The sequence below is a fragment of the Choloepus didactylus genome, chromosome 23, assembly GCF_015220235.1.
Source record: "Choloepus didactylus isolate mChoDid1 chromosome 23, mChoDid1.pri, whole genome shotgun sequence".
Taxonomy (NCBI): Eukaryota; Metazoa; Chordata; class Mammalia; order Pilosa; family Megalonychidae; genus Choloepus; species Choloepus didactylus.
The window spans coordinates 3593942-3619809 of record NC_051329.1 but is presented as its reverse complement, the minus strand read 5'-3'; the positions used below and the strand labels follow the sequence as shown (position 1 = coordinate 3619809).

General features: G+C 42.6%; 1 protein-coding gene across 5 annotated transcripts in view; it reads left to right on the top strand.

Annotated features, from left to right (window-relative positions):
* GLT1D1 (glycosyltransferase 1 domain containing 1) overlaps nucleotides 1-25868 on the top strand; it is an 89888-nt gene that overhangs the window by 34987 nt on the left and 29033 nt on the right. For all 5 annotated transcript variants that reach the window (XM_037817029.1, XM_037817028.1, XM_037817027.1 and 2 more), the window contains exons 4-8: nucleotides 2122-2173; nucleotides 14297-14333; nucleotides 17117-17173; nucleotides 23503-23598; nucleotides 24216-24265. In XM_037817029.1, the coding sequence (XP_037672957.1) occupies nucleotides 2122-2173; nucleotides 14297-14333; nucleotides 17117-17173; nucleotides 23503-23598; nucleotides 24216-24265 (292 nt within the window). The remainder of the gene's footprint in view (nucleotides 1-2121; nucleotides 2174-14296; nucleotides 14334-17116; nucleotides 17174-23502; nucleotides 23599-24215; nucleotides 24266-25868) is intronic.

Here is a 25868-nt window from a genome sequence, read left to right as displayed (position 1 = left end):
GTGCTCTCTCCACCCTTGTCTGGGTCAGAGCGCTGGGAACTGAAAATGGCTGAGGCTTTCTCCACTGAGCTGAAACAGGGACAGAAATCCCCCTTCAGGGCCAGTCCATGGCCACCCTTAGTGCCAGTCCACAGCCACCCTTAGTTTCATCCATTGGCCAGAGATAGCTCCTGGTCCTCTGGGCTCCCCTTCCCTCCCAGAGAGGTTCTCTGACTCTCCAAGGTCAGTTGTCAGCAAAAACCTCTGTCTGCTTGTTGGGGATTCATAGCTTGTATTGAGCAGTCCACGTTTGTTAATGAAAACCTCATCTGGAGCTCAGCTGAGCTGTATTCATTTGCTGGGAGAGAGCTGCTCTTTAGCACCACAAGGCTTTGCACTTTGGGCTGCCAGTGGGGGGAGGGGGCTCCTGGCTTTGATCTGCAGTTTTTACTTACAGATTTTATGCTGTGATCTTGGGCATTCTTCCCAATTCTTGTTGGTGTATGATGAGTGGACAGTCACATTTGTTCCCCCTGCAGTTATTCCAGATTATTTACTAGTTGTTCCTCGTTGTTTATTGTTGTTCTAGGGGGATTAACTAGCTTCCACTCCTCCCTATGCCGCCATCTTCTTCCACCTCCTCTATTGGGTTTTTAGTCTTCCTTGTTTATTCTGAAGAGTTTTTTTAATGTAGTAAGGATATTAATCCCCTTTTCTCCATGTAAGTTGGAGATGTTTCCTCCACACTGATATTTTTTTCTATTTATTTATATTTGCATAGGCTTTAAATTTTAATGTAATTGTATATATCATACCCTTAGAAATGATTTCACAGCTTTTTATGCACAGAAAATCTCTCCTAAGCTGAGACCAGATGCATATTCACTGATATCCTTTTATGGTTGCCTTATAGTTTTGTCTTGTAACTCTGGAATTCATCTATTTGGATATATGCTATGTGGTAGGAAACTATTTTTTTTCCACTTGTTTGACCATTTCTCTGACTTTTATGCTATGCTAAATTCTTAGATATAGTTAAATCTATTTCTGGCCTTCTGTTTGTTTTGAACGTTCTGTCTATTCTTGAAGTATTACCACCCTATTTTAATGATACACTTTTATGTTTTAGTATTGTTCTTTAAAAAATGTGTACTTGTAGTAACAAATATACAACTCAAAATTTCCCATTTAACCACTTTCAAGTGTACAATTCAGTGACCTGAATTTTTTTTTATTAGAGAAGTTGTAGGTTTACTGAAAAATCATGCAGAAAATACAGAGTTCCTATATACCCCCCTTATCATTAACCCCTTGCATTAGTGTGGGACCTTTGTTACAGGTGATGAAAGAATATTACTGTAATTGTACTATTAACTGTAGTCCATGGTTTACATTAGGGTTCACTGTGTTGTACAGTACTATGTTGTCTTTTTTTTAAATTTTTTATTCTAATAGCATATACAACCTAAAATTTCCCCTTTTAGCTCCATTCGAACGTAGTCTTCTTTGCTGATAATTATGTTCACATTATACCACCAGCACCACCATCCATTACCAAAACTTTTCCAGCACCCCAAATATAAACTCTCCCCATTAAGCATGAACTCCACAGTCAAAAGTTATCTCTTAATACTCCTTTGCTTGTGACAAATGCAGTTCTAATGAATACATTACCTTCATAATCTTAGCTCTGGAGCCTCCTGTGCATTTGCTGGAGAAAGTCTAATTGCATTGAAATGCGGGCATTAGCTTTCGTCACCCACACACCTGTTCAGGAAATTGCGAAGGCTTTTGCCCAGTCTTCTTTCTGCCAAGCTAGGGGCGTGCACCCTGCCCTCCTGGGTTAACCAAGGCTGGCTTCTTTCCTGGGTCCCACTCCCTGCCTCTCTGACCGTGCACGGAAGGAGCATGAACAACAGGAAATTTAGAACTTCATTCGGTTGAGTTTTTGCACACACAACTTTTTTTCATGTGGACAGAAATTAAACCTAATGGCCAATGACTGCAAATAATAAAGACTGATCACACTTTACATTGAGTTGCTTGCTCTGTCTCTCATAATTTGTTCCGAAGAGCTGTTTCATGGTTATGTTAATTGAATTCTGCCCTAACCGTTTCCACTGTTTTTCTTCATTTTACCAGATTCGCTGTTGCTTTCACAGAGTCAATGAAGGATGTCGCACAAAGGCAATGGGTATGTGTTTATTTTGCATCATTATTTTGGTTGTGCTGATGAAATTGCAGAATTGGAGGCGTGAAAGAATCTTATTTAAAGTGAAAACGTTCCCATTGACACTGCCTGTTGTAACCGCAATGGTGTACTATGTTTCCCACATATTGATGTTTTTTGTTTGTCTAGATGCCCTTACAGCATCACTGATTTTTTTTTTTAATGTAGTTATTGACTGGCAAAACTGGCCCACCAGCCAAATTCCTTAATGTTTTGTCTATTTCCTTTTTATGTGCTCAGATGGGGTGAGTGAAGGGCTGCGTTAAAATGCTCCAGCAACCTCATGTTCACTGAGGGTGACGGTCTTTTAGGTGACAGATGTGGCTTCCTGGGTTGGCCTGTTTTCTTTGAACAGCTTTAATGAGTAGAGGACACTGGAGCTCTACAGGCTGACTCCCTCACTGACTTTCGTGCGCAGTCTGACTCAGGGCAGGTGAAGTGAGCTGGGGGAGAGTTCTCAGTAGGGAGGTCACGGGAGGTGCCGTGGAGCCAGTGTCTGCAAAACGAGCACAGAGCGAATGCGCAGGTTGGCGGGAACCACCTCGCTCTGGTCCGGCTGTGGGGCCTGCGGTGAGCCTGTGCCCAGCCGTGGGGTCCCCCGTGCCCGGCCAGCCCATCGGTTGTGTGCATCACTCACGCCTTGGCCTCGTGGGCGTTGAGCCTGGGGCAGGATTTCACAGGCCATGTTGTCCCCTGCAGGGTTCCAAGTTACAACATTTAGTGCTTGCAAGTTGCTCTGCTGGGGCGAGGACAGAGGTGGCTGGTCTCCTAGGAGAGCTCCGGATGCCATGTGGACGGGATGAGGACACCCCTCCACCCAGAGGCCTCTTCTTGTCTTCAGGCCCTTCTCAGGCGAGGATTCCGAGTGCACTGTAATTAAGTGACTCGGCATTTCAGAATAAAAAGAGCAATAGGAGTCTTAGCTCCTAGTTTTATGTTGTACCTTTTTCTTCTTAAGGTAGGCGTCTAAACTAGTGGTTCTCAAAGCGGGGTCCATGGGTCCCTGGGGGTCCCTGGGACTGTTTCAGGGCCTCCACAAAGTCAAACCTGCTTCATAAAAACTCTAAGAGGTTATTTGACTTTTTGCTGAGTGATGAGCAAGGACGGGTAAGTCGCTGCTGCTCGAGTGTGAAAGAAGCCGGGGGCCCTGATGACCAATAGTTATTGATTATTCACCACCACCACTTGTAGTGAGGGAAAAACCCCAATGCACTCACCATGTCCATGATGAAACGGTAAAGAATGGTCATTTTATCAAATACTGACCTTCCATACACGTATTTTTAATGCTCTATGTGATGGCACAGGAAGTATACATAGTGTTCCTACTGTGTACAGAATCCAGTGTGATGGTTATCATGAGGAGAGGCCCTTATGCCTCTATTTCAGTTGCAAGCTGAATTAGCAACTGTTAGACTTTTTTTTTACTTGAAAGAATGACTGACAAACTGTGGTTATTCAAGCTGGGGCATTCAGCAGACATTTTCTTTAAAAAAAAAAGAATGAATTGAGAGCCAGTCACTTTGAGGAAGTATTTTTAGCCAATGACAAAATTTGAATTTTCAGGCAAAAATTAGAATTTTGGAAAGGACCATGAGGTTGACATCTTTCTCGTAGTTAAGGACTTTCCTGACGAGATCACTGGTGACATTAACAAATGCGATTTTTCATATTGCATAATGAGATGTGTGAACATTTAGAATAGCTACATAGCTCAGGGAACCCATGTCTTTCAAATGACCATACGTGGCATAACAAAATCATGCACTGGTGAAAGATCCGTTCCAAGTGCAAGATAGACCAAAGAACTTCAATATAACAGAGTTAGAAAAGCTCACTGCAGTGATTTTGGATTCCACATTGCAACTAACCGATAAGAAATTACCAGCTGGTGTGTTTTGGTACAGCATCCAAGAATACCCTACTATGATTTGAAAAGGTTGTTAAAACACTCCTTCCTTTTCCAACTACGTGTCTGCAAGAGGCGGGATTTTCTTTATATACTTCAACCAAAATGACATATTAAAACAAATTGATGGGAATAGCAAATAAGAGAATGCGGCTTGTCCTCTGGTAAGCCAGACCCTACAGGAAGGCTCTCTTGGCCTGTAGGAGCACGTTTCCTCTCCATGAATTTATTGTCCTCTTCCCTAATTGCTCAGTCTTAAAAGTCACCTTTCTCGGGAATCCTTCCTGGACCCTCCAGAACTGGCATAGGTGTGTTCACGTAGCGTATCAGTTAGCCTCTTCATTGCATAACAAACCTCTCCAAAGCATAGAACCTTAAAAGAAACTCTTTTTTCACACTGTATTGCATTGGCTGGGAATGTCTTCTGACCCAGGTCAGCTTGGCTGGGCTGGGTGGTCCAGGGGGATGCCCTGGGGCTTGGCTGGGACGGCGGGGACAGCTGGGGTCTCTCTCCAGGGGGTCTGTCACCTTATATTGGGCTCAGCATGTCTGTTGCCATCCCGTTGTCAGAGCACGTCAAGGAGTGGGGACAGGGTCTACGTCATAAGGGGAGCTCTCTGGTGTCCGGGACACGGATGCAGAGGGGCGTGGGGTTTCTGGCCATTTTAATGCCTGACCACACTTCGGGCTCAGCCCTAACGATCACCGCACTTCTTCACTTACCTTTTCTCCCCATCTGGTTGTGGGCTCCTCGAGGACAGGGACACAGGGCACTTCCTAGTCTATCCCCAGAGGGTCACATGCCGTAAAAATCTGTGGAATTGAAAGTACAGGGAAGGGATCTTTCTTTAGAACTTATGATTACAGGAAATTTCAAGCATGCACAAAGCAGCAAGAAGAGTACAATGAACCCCTAGAAACCCACCACCAGCTTAAAAATTTTATCAGCATTCTTCTGTTCCCATCTAACCTGTCTCTCTCCCTCCGCCATGCACACTTTTTCTTTCTGGAATATTTTATAGAATCACAGATATCATGTCCCCTGTAAATATATGACATTTGCCCCTGTAAATGTACCTCAATAAGACTTTCTTTTAATTCAATTTTATTGAGATATATTCACATACCATGCAGTCATACAAAGCGTACATTCGATTGTTCACAGTACCATTATATAGTTGTGCATTCGTCACCAAAATTAATTTTTGAACATTTTCATTACCACATACACAAAAATAATAATAAAAATTAAAGTGAAAAAGAACAATTAAAGTAAAAAAGAACACTGGATGCTTTTTTTTTCTTTCCTCTATTTTTCTACTCATCCATCCATACACTGGACAAAGGGGAGCGTGGTCCTTATGGCTTTCCCAATCCCATTGTCACCCCTCATAAGCTACATTTTTATACAACTGTCTTCGAGATTCATGGGTTCTGGGTTGTAGTTTGATAGTTTCAGGTATCCACCACCAGCTACCCCAATTCTTTAGAACCTAAAAAGGGTTGTCTAAAGTGTGCGTAAGAGTGCCCACCAGAGTGACCTCTCGGCTCCTTTTGGAATCTCTCTGCCACTGAAGCTTATTTCATTTCCTTTCACATCCCCCTTTTGGTCAAGAAGATGTTCTCCATCCCACGATGCCGGGTCTACATTCCTCCCTGGGAGTCATATTCCACGTTGCCAGGGAGATTTCACTCCCCTGGGTGTCTGATCCCACGTAGTGGGGAGGGCAGTGAGTTCACCTGCCAAGTTGGCTTAGCTAGAGAGAGAGGGCCACATCTGAGCAACAAAGAGGCATTCGGGAGGAGGCTCTTAGGCACAATTATAGGGAGGCCTAGCCTCTCCTTTGCAGCAACAGTCTCTCCAAGGGCAAGCCCTGTGACTGAGGGCTCAGCCCATCAAACCACCAGTCCCCTATGTCTGTGAGCACATCAGCAACCACCTTGATAAGACTTTATTTTTAACATAAGCACCATACTATGGAAAATTTTTATGTGTTGGAAGAAGCAGTATGTAACGAGGAGATAAAGAGGGGCTCTAGAGTATAGATAAAATCGAACATTTCCATCAATAAACTTTGGAAGAAATTGAGAAAGGAATTTGGATGGGGCAAGTGAGAGGAATGGAGTCTTTCAGTTCCAGAGTTAATTGAGTTAGAGACAAGTGCTAGGCTCTGGGGTCCAATGTCCTGATTACAGCTGAGAATGTGGGGCTGTCTCCGAAGAGGGTGTGTTAGAGATGCCCGTGTGGGAGCCAGGGGTCGGGTGATAATCAGCATGAAAGTTACTCTCAGAAGAGGATAACTTTTGTAAGTAACGACGAGAAAACTGAGCTAAAGGCAAAGATGCCTTATGTTTTGGGCAGGCTCAGCAGCAGTGGTGACGAGGTCTTGGCGTGCACTGGACGAAGGGCCTGGGCCGACGGCAGGCTGAGCTGACCATGGGCCTGCTGCCCAGGTGATCAGCCACACCAAGTCCACACAGACTCTGTCCTCGGGAAGATACAATAGGAAGGCATTTGAAAAAACAAATTGAGGAGGCAGCAAAAATCGTTTGTTCTTGGATGATGACACTGTAACAAAAGCTAATAAAGGAATGGATCAACTTGTTTTTGTCTTTTAAAATGATAGGGGTTAGTTTTAAATTTTGAATGTGAACCTATTTTTAATACAGCTCTAGTTTTATTTTTAATGGTGGAAGATTTCTCAAATAAATTTCAGCTTCCTACCTTTATATGATTAGACTATTTTTTGTTTTTTTTTTTCAAATAAAAATCTGTAAATAATATGAAGGCTCATTATTCAGCTCCATTTATATAATTATTTTAGATAGATTTTTGAAGAGAGACCATTTTTATTTAGGTATTTCTGACCAGTGATACAGTTTTTGCAAAATGAAATTTTGCTCATTATAGTGGTACCAACTTTTGTTTTTAATTTTGCATTCTTTATCTTACTGAGCAGCCTGAGCTCAGTTTATAGTTTAGTTAACTCTACCTATTAGCAAACCCAAATCAAATGTTGATAATCTCAGATTAGAAAGGTCTGTGGCATTTGCTTCTTATTGCATCTGTGATTCCAAAAAAAGGGAATTTATATATTTGTAGAGTTGATGTAGGCAAATATACTTTTGAGCATAAAATCTAGTCAAAAATGTGTGCACTTTCAAATTCCATTTTAAAAGGCAATTGCACAAGGACACACCTGGACACAGGTGGTCTTTGCATCAGTGCAGCCACAGATGGGAGCCGGGTATGTAATTTAAAATTTTCCGGTGGCCACATTCAAAAACATAAATAGAAACAAGTAAAATTAATGTTAGTAATATTTCTTTATTTAACTCACTGTATCCAAAGCATTTTTTTGAAGGCACTTCTCAGATTTATTGAGAATGTGAAGATGGTTCCAGTTCTGAGCCCACAACTGGCCTCCTCACCGCTGCTCTCACACGTCCCCCCTCAGACCTCGCATCCCTGACTTCCGCACACTAAATGCCGGAGGAATCCCCCAGTCATTGTGACAACTGAAAAATGTTCCCAGATGCTCTCAGATGCCTTCTAGGAGAGTGGTGGAACCCAGTTTGAGAACTACTGTCTAACTCGGTACTGAAATTCCTTCCCAAACTGAACCCAAGTGACTCTGATTCCTTCAGCTTCCTCCGTGCATTCCTGGACCTATTCATTTTCTTTTCTGACTAGTCATTCTTTCTCTCTCAAATGTAAACCATCTTCTTTTCCCACTTTTCTAGTTTTTACCCTGTAAGTACCTCAGGCTGCAAAATCAGCCCCACAGTAGGAGTCGGTCCCCCTTCTCTTCTTTAGAAAGTGGGGGTGATGGTGGGAATAGAGAAGAGAAATAGACAAAACCAGACGGGGAGGGAAGAGAAAGGCAATAATAACTGATAACTGACATTTATTGGGTTCTCACTATGTATATCCTAAATGTTATTTCAACATGTGAACAATATAAAAATAACAGATGAGATAGTTTGTGTTCTTCATTTCACACAAAACAAGCCCGGGAAGTCAGTGTGTATTTCATCTCAGTTTGGATCAACCTGATTTCGAGTCTCCGGGGCCCCGGGCATCTGGCCACTACCACATTGATCGCGCCCCGTGCCCACACAGGTGGGCAGTGACCTGCTCACGAGCTCTAAGACATTTACTCGTACCGCATCCGACCGCGGGACACACACTCGCAGAACCCTGCCCGGGGGGCTTTGCTTTGTGGGCGATGGCCGAGGAGGCTGGGGGGCTCCTTTAGGCGCTGGATCTCGGAGCCATCTTCATGGCCGTCAGGGGACATGGTATCTTTCTTTCTCTCTTACCAAGCAAGGAAAAGAAAATAACGTTCAAAAAAAACAATGCACAGCCTTGCCATGAAACACCTACAAATGAACCAACAAAGAAAGGTATTTCAAGAAAAGGAAATGTGCGTGAGTTAGACAAGGAGGAAATTCAAACACTGGGTTTGAAAACTGATCCATTCAATCAGATCAAACATGGAAAAGGCTTTAAAAAATGGAACCAAAACAATCCACGATCCTGAGCAAGATCAAGGCACAAGAGGGTAGTGCCTAATCTAGTCCTGGCTGCCTCGAAACAAATTAATTTGATTGGATTGCAATAAAGATAGTTTTCTTTTATCTCTTTTAATTCGTAATGGCCTTGTTTAGGGTGAAGTTGTTAATTTTCAGTGCCGTTTATAGCGGCCTTCATTTGACATCGCACCCACTGTCCACGAGCCCGCTGGGCCTCTCCCCGGCCACAGGCTGGGCTGCTGGTGTTGACCACACAGGTTCAATGTTCACGTCTTGGGACAGTGTTATTTGGCTGGTTTGTGATGCTATAACCTTGAGTTGGAGTTTTTGAGAACTGGATTCCTTACACATTTCCACCTCAAATATATACACTGTGGAAATTTAAAATGTCCTGTCTAGAACTATTTTTTCCCATTATTTATTTATTGTGCTTTCCTCCGTTGCCAATTAACTGAGCCTCTGTGGTCTTGACAAGCTTTACTGAATTTAAAAGAAGTTACTGTGGTAACATACATAACACAAAATTTGCTATTTTAGCCATTTCTCATGGTACAGCTCAGGTGTGTTAATTCCTTTTACAGTGTTGTGCTTTGTCACCTCGTGGGCCCTGTAGAATTGTGATTTCTTACTACAGTGTGTAGGAGACACACTGAATGCAAATTTGAATACTTCTAGTTCTAGTCTAAGTTTAGAATGCTTTCTTTAATTTTGTCAGCATTTCACTGAAAAAACAAAAGAAATAAGTGTATATCTTAATTGAACACTCTTCTCCCTGCAAAAGCAGTGATTACGGTTTGACCTGTCCCCAGGGGGTTCAAAACCCCACAGGCCTCGGAGCAATTTAACTGTGCCATACACACCCTCTTTTCAACAAGTACTCTATAAAGAGAAGATTATCTATATTCAAATATTTTCTTATGAACTATTGTTAAAAATTATTGAGTTTGAGTAAATATTGACAGAAGCAATTATTAAACTCAGAAAAGTGCAGTGACATCAGAAATGGTACGTTAATAGCCTTAGCTGAAGTTAGTATTCTGCTGAGCTTTTTACTTTTTTAGTGATTTTTGTTATTTACAAACTCTCAGTCAGTATCTTTTGGGGTCTTTTTTATCTACCTTGCATCGGCACTTGTTAAAGAAAAATAACTTTCTTGAAGCAGTCGTCTTAGGCAAAACCTAAAGTTTAATTTTACTTTCAGTATGTACATATACTCATCACAGTTCTTTTTGGCTGTCACACGTGCAGTCCGTGCTACAGGTGAGCCGGGAAAGTCAAGCTGGGCATTAGCACGGGTCTAACGGGAGTGAGCCGCATATCAACTAATCACTGGAGCACGTAGTCAAAAGCGTGTTGTGCTTTGGATGATTCAGTTCTTCTCCTCCTGCATGGCTCACTGCTCCATCGCTTGTATCTGATTATCTCTTAAAAGCTCCTGGCAGCAGCAGAAACTAGATACATCATGTTGTTCATTTTAGTTCCTTCCAGAATAGAAACTTCAAAAGCATTCATGTCCTCTGGTTGATCTTTAGAATACTTAGTAAGCGAACGCTCCTACAAATCCTCTGTAAGAGATACTTCAGGGGTTGATCATATCATAGGTGGCTAATCATTTTTAATAACTTCTATTAAGATTGGATTTCCTCAGAGATTTCATTTTGGAACTGCAAAAGTTCTTCACGTTTTTTGTTTTTTTACTTCCCCCGTATGAAATCCCTGGAAAATGAAAATTTTCAAAGTCCCTCAACATGATGGAAAACTGATCAATTCCAGAGTCAGAGACAGTGAGTTTACCTTTTACATCATCTGGGCTCAGACTTTTTTGAGTGATCACAAGTATTGCTTCTCATTCATCAAATTGCCGAGAAGCTTCTGGAAAAAAAAATCAACAATAGTTCTAAGTCATTCACTCCATTAGATTTAATTGTAAAAAAAAACACAAAAATCTTCCCTGAATTTTCCTCTTGGTTTCAACTCTTGGGTTGCAACTAATTGGACTAGATTAGGCACTACCCTCTTGTGCCTTGATCTTGCTCAGGATCGTGGATTGTTTTGGTTCCATTTTTTAAAGCCTTTTCCATGTTTGATCTGATTGAATGGATCAGTTTTCAAACCCAGTGTTTGAATTTCCTCCTTGTCTAACTCACGCACATTTCCTTTTCTTGAAATACCTTTCTTTGTTGGTTCATTTGTAGGTGTTTCATGGCAAGGCTGTGCATTGTTTTTTTTGAACGTTATTTTCTTTTCCTTGCTTGGTAAGAGAGAAAGAAAGATACCATGTCCCCTGAAAAGTGTGTTTCATGACATAGATACATTTTGAGAACTTTGTATTTATAGGCCGTGATTTCTTTTAAGCAGTTTGTAACTATTTGAAGAGTATTTTCAATTAAGCCATGATTAGAAGTTGTATTGTAATTTCAAAATAAAAATTGTACATATATTTTAAAAATAATATTTATTGTGGTTTTCATTTCCAGGAAGTTTAATTTCATAAGGTTAACTTCTGGGTTATATTAATCAAAGAATGGCAAATCTTTTTGTTTTTGCTGTTATTCCTGGAGTAGAATGCATTTTAAAATGGCATAAATTAGCATTTTGGGGCTGTTACGGAGCCACATGTATTCATAGATTTCTACCCAATAGAATACTGGCTTTTTATTTCTGATAGTGGGTCATAGTAAGAAAGGTTTCTGATAGACATTAAAGATGGGGGACCCCTTCACCCCCACACAGCACACACACACACACACACACTCACACACACACACTCAGCCTTCTTTTCATTTTATGCACCAATTCTCTTATCCAGAAAGTCGTGTGATATATAAGGGCTTTGACTCCTAGGTTATTTCAAGGAAAGTGAAACAACAATAAATATTGAGCAAAGAAAGCTAATTTGTATTTGAAACATTTAATATAGAAAATGTTTTTTCAAAATCAATATCAGCCATTTGGCTTTTGCCAGATTTCTTTTATTACGATGATTAAAAATAACCCAATTCCAGATTTCTTTTATACTGTAACTCTGTTTTCTTGATTTGTTCAGATAAGACCTTAAAATATCATTTGTAATGTATTTTAAAAGTCAGTATGGAATTTTGATGCTTACTTATTTTTTTTCTGGTTTTCAATAGTCTGGAGAGAGATAATGCTCAGAGATATGTAAAGACCAGCAGATAAGTCCAGGAGTTTCCACACACAGTCAATCCGTTCTGCTTATAGAGCTGAAATGCCAGTTTAATGAATTTTGGGGGAGAGAGGCATTTTCTTGAAAGGAACATTTTGGGTTTATATATTTCTAGTCATAGCATATTTATCATGAAAATAGTGGCAAGACTACAGGCCTTATTTTGCCTTACCTTCATGGATCAACTTGATCTAGAATTATATTGAATTGGTTATTGTCAAAACAGCTGTGTTCACTTTCAAGTGAAAAAGGCATGCTGGCATATTTTTTAACAGTGTTTTGACATCATTTGTATATCATTTGTACAGACATTTTCGAAGCCAGTGTTTGGTCAAAGAAGAAGCACTCCTAGTCTTCCTGCAATCTAGTGAAAATTTCTTCAGCTTTCCCGAGAAATTATAACTAAACAAAAGGAATATTTTGGGGCTTTCATCTTTGACTTCTAATTTCAAGTGGCTGCTATTGGCTATGTTTTCCATTGACGTTAACATCTTGGTGAACTAGTAGGGAAGAGATTTTTGAAACTCTTTTTTAAGGGCATTTAAAATGAGCATCCCCTCTTACTGTTCAGTGAATCAAACCTTTTGGAGGCCCCACGTGCTTCTAATGATTGAAATTCAAAACGTGATGCTAAGAACAAATCCCAAACCAAACCAAGACACGTCATCCGTGTCCGGCACACCGGGGAGCTCCCCCCTCCCCGGCCCCTCCCTCCGCCTCCCGCCACCAGTCGGGGCCTCGCTCTCCTCCCCACACAGGGGGTCTCTCCCCAGGCAGGGCCGCCTCACCTTCACCTTGTTTCCCGGAGGTAAATGACTTAGAGGTGAAGGCCAAAATGGGCCAGCACCCCCATAAAATGCCCAGGGCTCCCTGCGACCGCACTGCACCATGCACACACCTTCCGACTGGGAACAGAGCAGTGGTTTCTGGGACCCCCCTAGTCCCTGTTAGGTTATTCATGTCGTGCATTTATCTGGACATGTAGGCAACATGATGTTTTGGAATTTGCATCCAGATGACAGTATATTCTGATCACTCCAAGTGGGCATCCACTTGGGCCCTCAGCCACTTTACAAGTGGAAATTCTTCCTCTTCTTACTCCCACTTTTTTTTCAAATTAAATTCAGTTTTTTTGAGATATATTCACAAACCATACAATCATCCTTGGTGTACAATCAACTGTTCACAGTACCATCATATAGTTGTGCATTCATCACCCCAATCTATTTTTGAACATTTTCCTTACACCAGAAAGAATCAGAATAAAAAATAAAAGTATAAAAGAACACCCAAACCATCCCCCCCATCCCACCCTATTTTACATTTAGTTTTTGTCACCATTTTTCTACTCATCCATCCATACACTGATAAAGGGAGTGCAATCCACAAGGCTTTCACAAGCACACTGTCACCCCTTGTAAGCTACATAGTTATACAATCATCTTCAAGAGTCAAGGCTACTGGGTTGTAGTTTGATAGTTTCAGGTATTTACTTCTAGCTATTCCAAACCTAAAAAGGGTTATCTATATAGTGTGTAACAATATCCTCCAGAGTGACCTCTCTACTCCATTTGGAGTCTCTCAGCCACTGAAACTTTATTTCGTTTCATTTCGCATCCCCCTTTTGGTCAAGAAAATATTCTCAGTCTCACGATGTTGGGTCCTGATTCATCCCCGGGAGTCATATTCTGCGTTGCCAGGGGGATGTACACCTCTGGGTCTTACTCCCACTTTTGTGTCTGAACAGTTTTAAAACTATTGATGCCACTGTTCCAAATGAGCTCGAGAAGTGGATTCTTTTTCTCTCCAGTAGTTTTGTGAAGTTCCACCAGAAAACACTACAGGGAATAAAAAGTTTACGTTCATGTCCAGATCGATCAACTGCCTTCTTTCCTCTGACGTCAGAGAGGTGTTTCGGGGTGCTGCCTGTCTCCTCGAGACCTGTGGGTCACTCCTTGCTTGGGAGGATCTGCCCCGTCGTCTGTGTCTGTCCCGGTGGATTGGGTGCTAGTCGTCTTCTTTCCCCCCTGGGGCTGAAGGCAGAAATTCCGCTAAGGATGTGTATGCCTGGACCAAGCTTCCCCAAACCGCTGCCTTCAGCCTCGGCACAGGCTGTAGACAGGTGAACTTGCCCTTGGCGTGTTCTCCAGCTGAGCTTCAGTAACCTCGCCACTAACAGGGTAACCGTAAAACTGCAAAACTGCTTTAAGCCTAACTTAAGGGGCGTCTTCTGCGGCTTCTGACCTTCTAGACGCTGTTTGTCATGGGCAGAATCTATTAAAGCAGTGGGAACGCTTTGCTCTGATAGAGTCACCGGTCTGCGAGCTGTGGTGCGGCTGATTCTTAGCGTTGCTTTTCCAAGAGGATGTTTTATAGCCTTTATTTTGTTTCTAAAAGGTAGTTGTAATGGACTATCGAATTTACTTGTTTCTTTTCCTTCCCCTCTTTTCCAAAGCCGCATGCTAAGAGTAAGATCTATGTCCAGAGCCAAGGTAAGAATTTTTAAATGTTTTGAAATGTATCATCTTTTAGAGATACATATTGAAATGTTTATGAATGAAATAATATATCTGATAGTGTGGGAGGGGAAAATGATTCATGGCAGCCCACACGTTGGTAACAATTTTTACTGGGTGGCGGGTGCAGTGGGGTCACAATTCTATTTTTCTCCTGTACGTGTTCAAAATGTGCAAGAACATTATTAATGTAATTAACACCACAGATACACACACACACACACACACATACATATATGAAATGCTAAAAGTTGGTAAATCTGGGTATCTGAGTGAGGGGTATATATTGGAGTTCTATGTATTGTTTTTGAATTATTTTTGCAACGTGCTTGTAAGTTTGGTTATTTCAAAATAAAAAGCTTAAAAAAAAAAAAAAAGCTAAGGGGCACAAAATACCATGAAAGATTCAAGGGAACAGATCATTTGGTGAAAGTGGAGCCTGAAACTGAGGGGGTGGTGTGGATGTTTCCAGGCATTGGGGTTTTCTGCTCTGCAGCTATCAGAGGTGTTACAGGGCAGCGTTTTAAGAGCAAGGTTTCTGGAGGCCTGGGCTTGCCCACTTCTCTGCCACTTCTAGCTGTGTGACTTGGGGCAAGTACCTTAACCTCTCTGAGCCTCCACTTCTTTCTTTTGTAAACTGGGATATACTAATAATTTCCTCATGGGTTGCAGTGAGAGTTAAATGAGATAATATCTGTAAATTGCCTGAAGTAAAGTCAGCATTCAGTAAAAGAAAGTGCAATTAAAAGTGAAAAAATTAATGGAATACATAAAATATTAGAAGACATTGCGAAAGGTTATGTGTTCCTCTGCCCACCCCAGACGATGACGTGTCTTAATCCCACCCTCCCTATCTCTGAAGACGTGTCGTCATCACGTCACGATTGAGTCCCACTGTGGTCATCCCCATCAGTCTTAGCCCAAAAATTAAGTCCAGCTCCCTCATTACTGAGAAGTTCCCTTTCTGGAAGAATGCACAGTTCTCAACTTAGTAGGATAGACACATTTTAAAAAATTATTTCCCTAATGTTAAAACTACAGATAAACAGGAGAACTCAAAGTGCAGATCACCCAACATTTCTGAGCAGTGGAGGTACAGTCTGCCTCATCGGTGGTTGTGTAGCATTTAAGAAATGCTGAGCCTCTGTTCAGGTTGAGATGGGGGGGCCAGAACCCCGACGTTCTCCCGCCCTGCCCCCACCCCCACCCTGCCTGCCCTGCTACTCCTGGTCCAGGGTGGTCTCTAATGTCCTTCTGCAGAGCCCCTGGGGTCTCCTTAAAACAGTTTGTAAACCACCGTCCTACCCGACAGAAACAATGGAAAGTGGTTCCAAAGAAGAACTTGTACCCGTGCCCAGGCTTAGGCAGCAGAGCCGAGGCCAAGATCAGCAGTGGAGGCGTTGGAAGGAGTTTTCTGAGTCCCTCAACCTTGGAGCCCTCCTTAAAAACCGGGGACCTAACTCAGTGGATGTGGGAGCTGGAGCCCAGGAGAACGCTGGAGGGGAGGAGAGGCCCCAGCTCCGGGCGGTCAGGCGTGGGTCTCCTCCCGGATAAACTGGGCTGTCAGCCTGCTCGGCAGGTTTCCAGCCAGCGGGGTGCAGAAGCACTCCCGGAGAGCCGGTGCCCGGGCCGGCAGGTGGGCACAGGGGGCCTCAGTTAAGAGCCGTTCGTACTGTTCAGTGTGAAGGGCGATTTTAGACGTGGAAAGTGGTTAGGAGAAGTCTGTGTGTGTGTGAAGAAAAGCAAGGTGCTCTACGGGTTTTACAGTATGCAATCTTCTACCCGAGAAGGGGAGGAAATACATTTATACATCCCACTTATATTTTCAAATAGAAACAATGGAAGGATAAATAAAAATTAATGTAAACGTTACAGGGTGGAAAGGACAGGGGTGTGAGCCAGAACTCAGAATATACCAGGCTTTGAGGTCTGGTCTTTGGAAATGTCTGTATGTGTATGCACAAATTTTTAAAAGTTTAATTGATATAGAGTTAGTTAGATCAATTTCTCTGCAGTCTTCATGATCATAACCTGAGTGGCATCAATGGTGATTTTTTTTTCTTTTAGTAAAGAAGTTGTGGGTTTATGGAACGATGTTGCATAATAAACAGGATTCCCATATACCACCCGATTATTAACACCTTACATTGCTGTGGTATGTTCGTTACAATTGATGAAAGCACATTTCCACCTTGTGCTGTTAATTATGGTCCATGGTTTATGGTTAAAAGTCTTAGGTTACATTTTATAAAATCTCTACATTTTTCTCGTATCAAAATGATTTATGAAATATTACCTCTGAATTTTGTAAATCTTAAAAATGACCAGTTATTCAGAGAATTTTAAGCTTAACATATCAGACTGAGGAAGTGACACAGACAGCAGCCAACAACAGACGCTCGGAGAGGTCTGAGGTTAGGAGTTTTAAATAAAGACAGAGTATTTACATGGGGCTATTAAAGATTAGCTGGCCATGCTGGAGAAACCCGAGTCTTGCAAGCGTTGTTCTAGGAGCTCAGGTGGCTGTGAGCTGGGGGCACAGTGGCCCAGAACCGGGTCAGGGGCTGGCGGTGGTGGGAGTTTCTCTCCGGGAAATCCTGTGCTGGCGGGATCGACGGGAAGTTAGGAGGCACTCGACACTGGGTGGCTTTCTATGAACCCAGGATTAGCACGATTTTAATGTCAACCCAGACTAACTGGTTATGTCCCAGCCATCTCGTGAACGTGAAATCTCTCCTCTTCTTTTTCCTCTGGCCCAGGAATCACAACAGCACCAAACCCTGCCTTTAACTGGAACACCTTTCTTCAGTGTTCAGGTAGGACATTAACTCTCCCTGGAGGATTTTGATGGAAAAATAAAAAATCCATCAGTGACAGTTACTTGTGTGTAACGTCCACATGGTTTTTAAAAAGAGGGGTCAGGCCAAAGAGATTTGCTGTTCTGAGTAGAAGAAGGGTGGGAAGTAACGTGCTTTGGGGCAAGGCAAGATGAGCTGAGCAAACTTAGTTACCGTCCGTTCTGTCCGTCCATTCTGTCTGTCCGTTCTCTGACTTCAGGAGTGGGTCCCTCCCGGGAGAAGTGGGGGAGGGCTGCGGAATGAGGAGCAGCTCAGGCCCTTCTGATGCTGTTCTTAGACACACTTCTTGATTCGTTAAGAATCCTTCTAATGCATTTGCTCTTTTAAAGGATAGCAGGCCCCTGTTCATTTTATCTTACTGTATCGATTACACACATAATAAATGATCATTATAGAAAATGAGAAAATAAAGATCAGAAAAAAGAAGTAAAAATATAATTATTGAAATCTCAGTACCAAAAAAGGAGCTGCTATTAATGTTTTGATGTCATCTTTCTCACATTTATGTGTTGTGTGTATGTGTGTGTGCCATATAAACAATTTTTAAACGATAAAAATACAATCAGGCATACTTACTACTTTAACCTGTCTTATTCATTTATCGGTAAGAATGGAGCTACCTCATCCTTTCAAAATACTTTTTAAACAATGGTAACATTTACAGTAGTAAAATGCAGAGTTCTCAAGTATAAAATTAGATGCATGTTTGACAAATGTATACATCCATGAAACAAATTCCCAAACAAGGTAGAGAATGTTCCCATTGCACCAGAAATTTCTCTTGGGCCCTCTTTTGCATTCAGTTCTCATCTCCCGACAGGATTTCCCTTTCAATAGACATTCTTGAACGTCATGTAAGTGGAATCATGCAGTAGTTATTTAGTAATCATATCTGGCTTTCTTTGCTCAACATAATGGTTTTGAGATTTATCCATTTTGTTGAGTGTATCTGTAGCTCACTCTTTTTATAGCTGAGTAGTATTCCATTGTATGGCTATACCACAAATTGGTGAATCCCCAAATTTACTTTTGGGTTGTTTTCAGTTTTTCGCTGTTAAGAATAAAACTGCCATCAACACTCTTGTACAAGGTTTTTGATGACATGTGTTTTCATTTCTCTTGGATAAATGCCTCTAAGTGGATCAGCTGGATTATAGGATAGATATATGTTTAACTTTATAAGAAACTGACAAAATTTCCAAAGTGTTGCACCATTTTTACATTTACGCCGAAGTTGATGAGAATTCCAGTTGCTCTAGCTCCTTGCAATCAGTTGGTGTTGTCAGTTGTTTTAATTTTAGCTATTCTAGGGCATAATGAAATAGTATCTAATTGTGATTTTGATTTTTCATTTCCCTGATGACTAAGGGTGTTGAGCAACTTTTCATGGGCATAAGAGCCATTTGTGTACCCTGCTTGGTGAAGTGCATGGCCAAGACTTTTATCCAGTTTTTTACTGTGTTGTCTTTTATTATTGATTTGTAGGGGTTCTTTATACATCTTGGATACAAGTCTTTTGTCAGATATGTGTATTGTGAATGTTTTTGCCACTTAGCTAGTTTGCCTCTTCATTTTCTTAACCATGTCTTTTGAAGAGCAAAAGTTTAGAATTTTGTTGATGTCTGGTTTATCATTTTTCTCTTTAATTGTTAGTGCTTTTTGAGTCCTGTCTGAGAGGTCTTTGCCTACTAAGGTCACAAAGATATTTTACATCTTTTTTCCTATAAATTTTAGCATTTTAACTTTTTAATTTAGGATTGTAATCCATCTGAAATTAATTTTTGTAGGTGGTATGAGATAAGGATCAAAACTCATTTGTTTCTGTGTGAATACCCAGTTGCTCCAGTACCATTTACTGAAACATTTTTTCCTCCCATCAAATTGCTTTGCTACCTTTATTGAAAATCTCTTGACTGTATATGAGTGCTCCATTGACCCATATGCCAATCTTCATGCCAATATCATGCTGTCTTAATTACAGAGGATTTATAGTAAGTCTAGAAATCAGGTAGTGCTAGCCAACAATTCTGCACTTTTTCAAAAGTGTTTTGGCTATCCTAGGTTTTTTGCATTTTTATATAAGTTTCAGAATTCTCTGTCAATTTCTATTTAAAAATCCTGTTGCACTGAATCCATAGATCAATATAGGGAGCACCGTCATCTTAAGAACATCGCGTCTTCAGATCTGTGAACTGCCTTGTGGGCCGCTCTGGGTAAAGGGGCGAGAGCAGCTAACATTGGCTCGACCCATGCAAACTGAAGCCTGAGAATTCTGCTTTAACCTGGATGTCTCTCCCTGAGCCAGCCATGCACCATTAGACGGGCTGAGCTGTGGGGGTGGGGGGCGTGAAAGGTGTGGATTCTGCTGTCAGCTTCTGAGAAGAGACCGGAAGTGTCCAGTCAACTCCTGACTTAGCAACACGAAGATGCCCCAAGCTTGCTTTCATGCACAAAGTTCAGACAAAACCTTTGCCACGTATGTACATCAGTGTTACATTCCCTTGAAAAGGAAAATTTCCAAGCATTTTATTAGAAATAATTTTCTCAGTGTGTTCATCAATCTCCATGACAGTAGCCTAGCCAGTCCCGGCCTTACAAATGAGCCCCCGCTGTCCACTTGCCTGGCCGTGTCCTAAGTGTGCGCCATCTTCAGAACCAGCAGGCCCACTGTGAACGGCCTGCGCTAAGGTCCCTTCGAACTCAGTAGACGGCAGGACACAGTGGCAGTGTCACCGAGATTCATCACTTTCAAAAGATGCATGGTTTGTCCTCATGTCCCGTGGGCTGTTTCATTTGTCTTTCTACTGGGTGATTAACAGACCAGCTGAGAGATTTCCTCGGGGGGCCTCCTCGGGTGGGGTTCAGTCTTAACGTGCACAGTCAGAAGTTGCGAGTGTATCAGAGTCTGGGCATGGGGGGTGGTGGCTGTGACGGGTAGCCTGCTGGGTTAGAAGACGCTTAGGGGTAGATGTAAAATTCATCCATCTCCCTGGCTTTTATGACCAGAGGCCTGCTCTCAATTGTGCAGTCGTGAGTCTTTGACGTATTTCAGACTCAGGAACTGGGCTGGGCTCGTCACCCTGGGCTCTCAGCACCTGAAACCTGCGATTATGATTTGTCACTTCCACGCTGAGCTTCAGACAGAGAAAACAGAACACAGAGCGAGTCTGATACAGAGCACTGGTGACCAAATCCTCCCCTCTGAATTCTCATGAACGAATAACCTTGGGATCAAGGGGAGCTGGTGGAGAAGGGCCTTATTTAACACAACATACAAACAGGTCGGTGGTTGATTAGCCACTCTAGTTTACATCGTGCTTCTTCAAATATCTGATGTCCATTTTATGATGCGGTCTCCTCCTACAGTGAGCCACAAGTTTTCTGACAATTTTCAGTTATATCTCCAAGCCCTTGCCAGCAAATGCTAAGTTTCCTTAGTTGGAAACATTAAACTGACTTTATGATAACCAAATTCCATATTTGCACTGATTAACTGTGATCAAATAGAAGATTAAAATGGGTTAAAAGCAGCAAATAGCATTGCTGTAACTTCCCATATGTATTTACAACAGCTATTCTGAGAGACAGTCTGTAGGTACACATCAAACTAGTTTCCCGGTCTGTTTTTCTACATATTTCCAGAGACATTTTAAATGTGAGGATTCGACATCCTATATGGTCTTTGCTTTTACAAGCCAATGGCCAGGATGCCTAAAGGAATCTTTCCTCCCAGACCATCAACCTAAAAGCTATGAAAGCTGAATTTGACTGGGCCACTCCATCCTCTCTTTCTATTTTCCATTTTATTTTATTTCTATTTCTGTTTTGATTTTTGATTCTTCTTTTCCTCCCTCCCTCTTTCCTTCCTTCTTTCTTTCCTTTCTTTCCTTTCCTCTCTCTATTTGTATTTCTATTTGGAGGCTAATACGCCTAACTCAGATTGTAGCGTTTTTCTTCTTCAGAAAATCTCACCTGTTTTTTTGTACAAAATTTTATGAAGCTTTTGTTACTAGAGCCCTTTATACTTGCACAGCCCCAATTCAGGTTCTTCAGTAAGAGTCACCAAAGGTTATACACTCACCTGAAGTTCTCGAGTGCTCGTCTCCTTGCAACAGCACACGGAGAGAATGAGGACGGCCGCCGTGGAGCCGGGGGCTGGAGCCTGGGTGCTGGAGCCGGGGGGAGTGTGGGTGACAGACGACTGGGTCTGGGTCTGCTGCTGAGTGGCTGGGAGCCGGGCGCCGGGGCCAGGCAGCATGTTTCACCTGCTGGTTCCAATAACGGTGCCAGACCATGAAAGTGACGCATTTTGTTTTGAAGATAAAAATACACTTCTCCAGGAAATGGTAATGTCAGAGAGACGTAAATGTGTGTGTTTCTAAGTGCTGAGTTCCAACCTTGATGCACGTACAACCTGGATATTAGAGGAGAAGCAGGGTGTAAAAAATAAATCTGGAGTCTGAAAGGAAGAAATGAGATTCACTAAAAAACTAGGTAGGTTTTTTTTTGTTTTTTTGTTTTTTTTTAATCTAAGAACATGGTACTTCTCCTTAAAGCTAGCCAGTGCTGTCGGCAGCCTGAGATGGACTCAGCCTTGATGCTTGAGCGGCTGGGGCTGAGCACATGGTTGCTTGATAAGGATTTTCCAAATATCATCTCTATTTTCTTTAAAATGATATTTCTCTGTTTGGGAAGTACACATAAGCTACTTGAATCCAAAGTGCTGCTTTGCATTTTATTTTTTTTATATCCTAGAATAAGACAATGCATTTTGCCCTTTTTTCTATCATAATCTAATTGAGTTTCCTAAATTTTCCATCTATTGCATTTAATCTCCAGCGCAGGAAGAACTGCGGACAAAGGCGAGGGGATATAGGATTGGCTCGGCCTCCTTTGGGGTCATGATGTCAGGTCTCGAAGTCTGGGCTCGGAACCAACACTTTTAGAAACTGTGGTCTCATCCGAGTCAGGCTGGAGCTTCTTGCAACCTTGTGTATAATCACATATATGCCACGTGTCCCGGTTGCAGTATTGTAGGTGCATCTTACTGTAAGTCACAGTTAAGACGCGTTGAAAATCGATCTGGTAAATTCTGGATTATTTTCTATTTAGGGCCAACTTTCCAAGGGATCCTGGGGTGGGGGCTGGGCTCAGGCACTTGTTTCCAGCTTTTCCTGCCAGTGCTGCCTTCCGTCTGCTGGGCCTGTTGCTGAGCGGTTGGCATGTATCAAAGTAAATGAACAAAATATATTTCCAAACCTAAACTCATCACAGAGCAAAAATAAAGAATTAAATGGTGTTCTTGCCTAGATATCGCATGGGTTCTTCAAATAGTGACTTCTCTGGAGACCGTCTCTGTTGCCTCCTTTTTGGCTGGCAAGTTGGGCGAGGCTCAGCCGGGCTGGCTCATGTGTTTACGGATGCCCAAGACCCGGCTGCTCCCGCCTGGCCTCGCCGAGAGGTCCCTCCCCTCGCGGGTGGGCCGGGGCCTGTCCGGGAGCAGGTGGGAGTGGATGCTGCGAGGGTCCTGCTAGTCAAAGCAAGTCCCAGGTCCCAGGGGCAGGGGAATCCACTCCCTGTCCTGGTGGGAGGGGCTGCAAGTCTGTGGCCTTCTGCCTCAGTTCCTCTCTGTCACTGCTCTCAGCCGGGCAGATCAAACCCTTTTCCTTTCTGCATACACCAATGTATTCATTTAAAGGTGTGTACCCACATCTGCATGTATGAATTCAAGAGTACATTCATATACTCCATAATTCAGCAATCTATTTTTAATGGTTTATTTTAATTTAAGGTATTTTATTTTCTTCCATATTTCATTATTATAAATAAGACTGATATAAACCTTTTTGAGCTTTAAATTACAATATTATTGAATATTCTTAAAAATGTATTTTTTCAATAGATCAATAAATATATTTCTTTCCAAAAAAAAAAAAGAGTACATTCATAGAGAAACCATTTTCTAGTTTCATAAGGAAAATATTCCTCCTAACTGGAATTCGGTCTGCATATTTCCTAGGCCTCTAGCACAGGTTTCTGTAATAATTCGAGCCTGCTCTCTCTGGCTCTGCCCCTCCGTATAGCAGCAGAGAGACATTTGCCCGTGGTAGGCTAGCTCAGCTCAGACCGACCCACGGGAGCAGGAATCAGCTCACAGAAATGAACTTAGTAAAGAAGTTGGAGTAGTTGCTGCTCAAGCCAGAGAACAAATGTAAGGAGCTGCATCCCGAGAATGGTGCCGTATTTTCAAGCAGAGTCCTTCACAATGAAAATATCTTCTGTTGCAGGGATTAACCAAAGTGCTGATAACTTGCGCGTGTTTCTTTTGATATGTGGACTCAGACAAGTGAAAGACCCTCTTTATTTGGTGGACGCATTTTCAGGTACGTTTTGGAAAGTGACCATCCTCCTTTGCTTGCAGAGGCCTGTCTGGGAATTTCCTTGTAGGGCTTTTAGTTTTATCTTATTCTTTTAACCAACAAAAACTGCTTCTAGTGAGAGTCAGCTGGGTCCCAGCATTGAGAACAACTGGGAAATAATTTATGGTATTAATAGCTCTGGGTGGTAATTTCAGCGTAACTTTCTATTTACCTGTGCCCTTCAGGTGCCGAGGGAATCATAAAAATAAACAGTTACAAGGCTATGGTGCTTTTATGCGAAAATATTTCACTTATGCCAATTTATATGATGTGCTTCAAGTTTTATTTCTTTGCTTAAGTTAATCTATATACTCTTCAGTATCCTCTAATTGGCTTGTGGTAGTGCATTAGTCCTAGTTATATGATAAATGAGAAATCTGGATAATGTGTAGCATTCGAGAAACATAGTTTACTAAAAGCATAAAATGTGAAGTATATACATTTTAAATAAATATAAATTGACTGGTATTATGAATGAAAGCAAAACGACATGCAGTAATTTATATTAAACTTGTGGTTTGGGCTGTGACTTTAAGCTATTTTTAATGTTTCTTTCTTTCTTTTTCTTTTTTCTTCCCAAGAATGGCATCAAGAAGAGCCCAGCGTTTATCTGGTAATTGTAGGTCCTGAAGTAAGTTTACGTTCTGAGAACTTTGTCTCATCTGTTTTTTCCTTCGTGCTTTTTACGTAGTTTCTAAATTTAGTTTACATCACTTTTATAATGAAATAATTTTTTTCTTTCCAAGTAAGCAAAGTCTGTTTGCCTGTTTTAAAAATGAAAACCAGAGCAAGCTTACAGATCATCGGGTTTTGTAAATGTATACATTTATTGCTACAGAGTAGAGCTGGTAAATTCTTTCGGAAATGCGGGAGTCACATGAAGTGAGTCACATAAAGTGAGCATTTGAACACCTTTGGGATTTCCTGAGACATTTCCTCATGCTGGACCCAGGACCGCACCTGAGTGTTCATATGCTGATGAGGTGGCCAGGTGGGGCCGCTCACCTGCAGCCTTGTGGGGGTCGGGGGCCACTACAGAAAAGACCACCCAGGTGGTCCGGGGTTGGGCTCTGAGCCGGCTCTGTGGACCCCCCCCAGCCTCGGGTGCAGCCTGGCTACAGGTGAGGGTCGGAACCGGAGCGGCGGAGCCACCGCAGCCTTCGCAGTGTCAGCAGCTTTTGTGGACGTGGCTGGCAGGGGTTTCAGCAACCTGTACAGCCACAAAGGGAGAGTCAGTCTAGAACAGCCCATAACGAGACCTTATGTGTGGGCCACATTGTTTTTGAAAATCCCTTAAATTACTCAAGAAATAAACACAGGGCTGTTTCTTCAACCGAGCACCAGATTTTGTAGTTGACTTGCATTTAGGAGCCGTGATACATGAGAAAATAAGTATCTTTACACACCAGAAACACACTGCACGTGGGGCGATGCCCACACCTGGCGTGAGACAAGGCCCGAGATGCGGCAATGCCCCCTCCATCCTGTGCTAAGCCCGGACATCTGTGCGTCCCTCCACAAGCACGGGCCCAGCGCCCGCTCTGTGCTTCACACAGCTCCAGGCATCGGGACTTAGAGGATCTCATTGGCGACCTTGGTTATCTCGTGAAAGTGAACTTGAACTTGCTCCCAGCAGTGCTGGTGTCTCCTGCTGCCCAGCATGGAGGCCACAGCCCCCTTTCTCCGTGGAGTTTCTGCGAGTGTCGTCTGCAGTGGTGAGCAGACTCGCCCCCACGTGAAGGACCCCAGCTTCCCTGTCCGCTTTCACCCAGCAGGGAGAGTCGAGTGTGAGCGCTGGGTGTGCACATGGGTTCACTGGCATGCTCACTTTTCATGAAGGCGCGCTCCTGAAAAGGAGGGTGGATGGAATTTTCACAGCTTCTCGGGCTCATCTGGCTTGAAGGTCTTCCTTCTGTGGCTTTTCCAGACCCCCAGTGACCACAAGGGAAGCAGGGAGGGTCTCACGCTTTTCCCTGTGCTGATTGGATTGCACTCCCCGGTTGGGACAGGTTCTTGGCCCGGGGCCTCATTCTGGTGGGTGTGGACCTGCTGTAAATAGGAGCTCCTCAAGGTGTTACTTTGGTTAAGCTGTGGCCCCGCTGAACCAGGCTGGGCCCGTCTCAGGACTGGAGTCCTCTGCAAGCAGAGACGGAGTCACACACAGAGAAGCCACGGGCTGCAGCCAGAAGCCAGCGGTCAACGGAACCCGGAAGAGAAAGAAGACACCACCACGT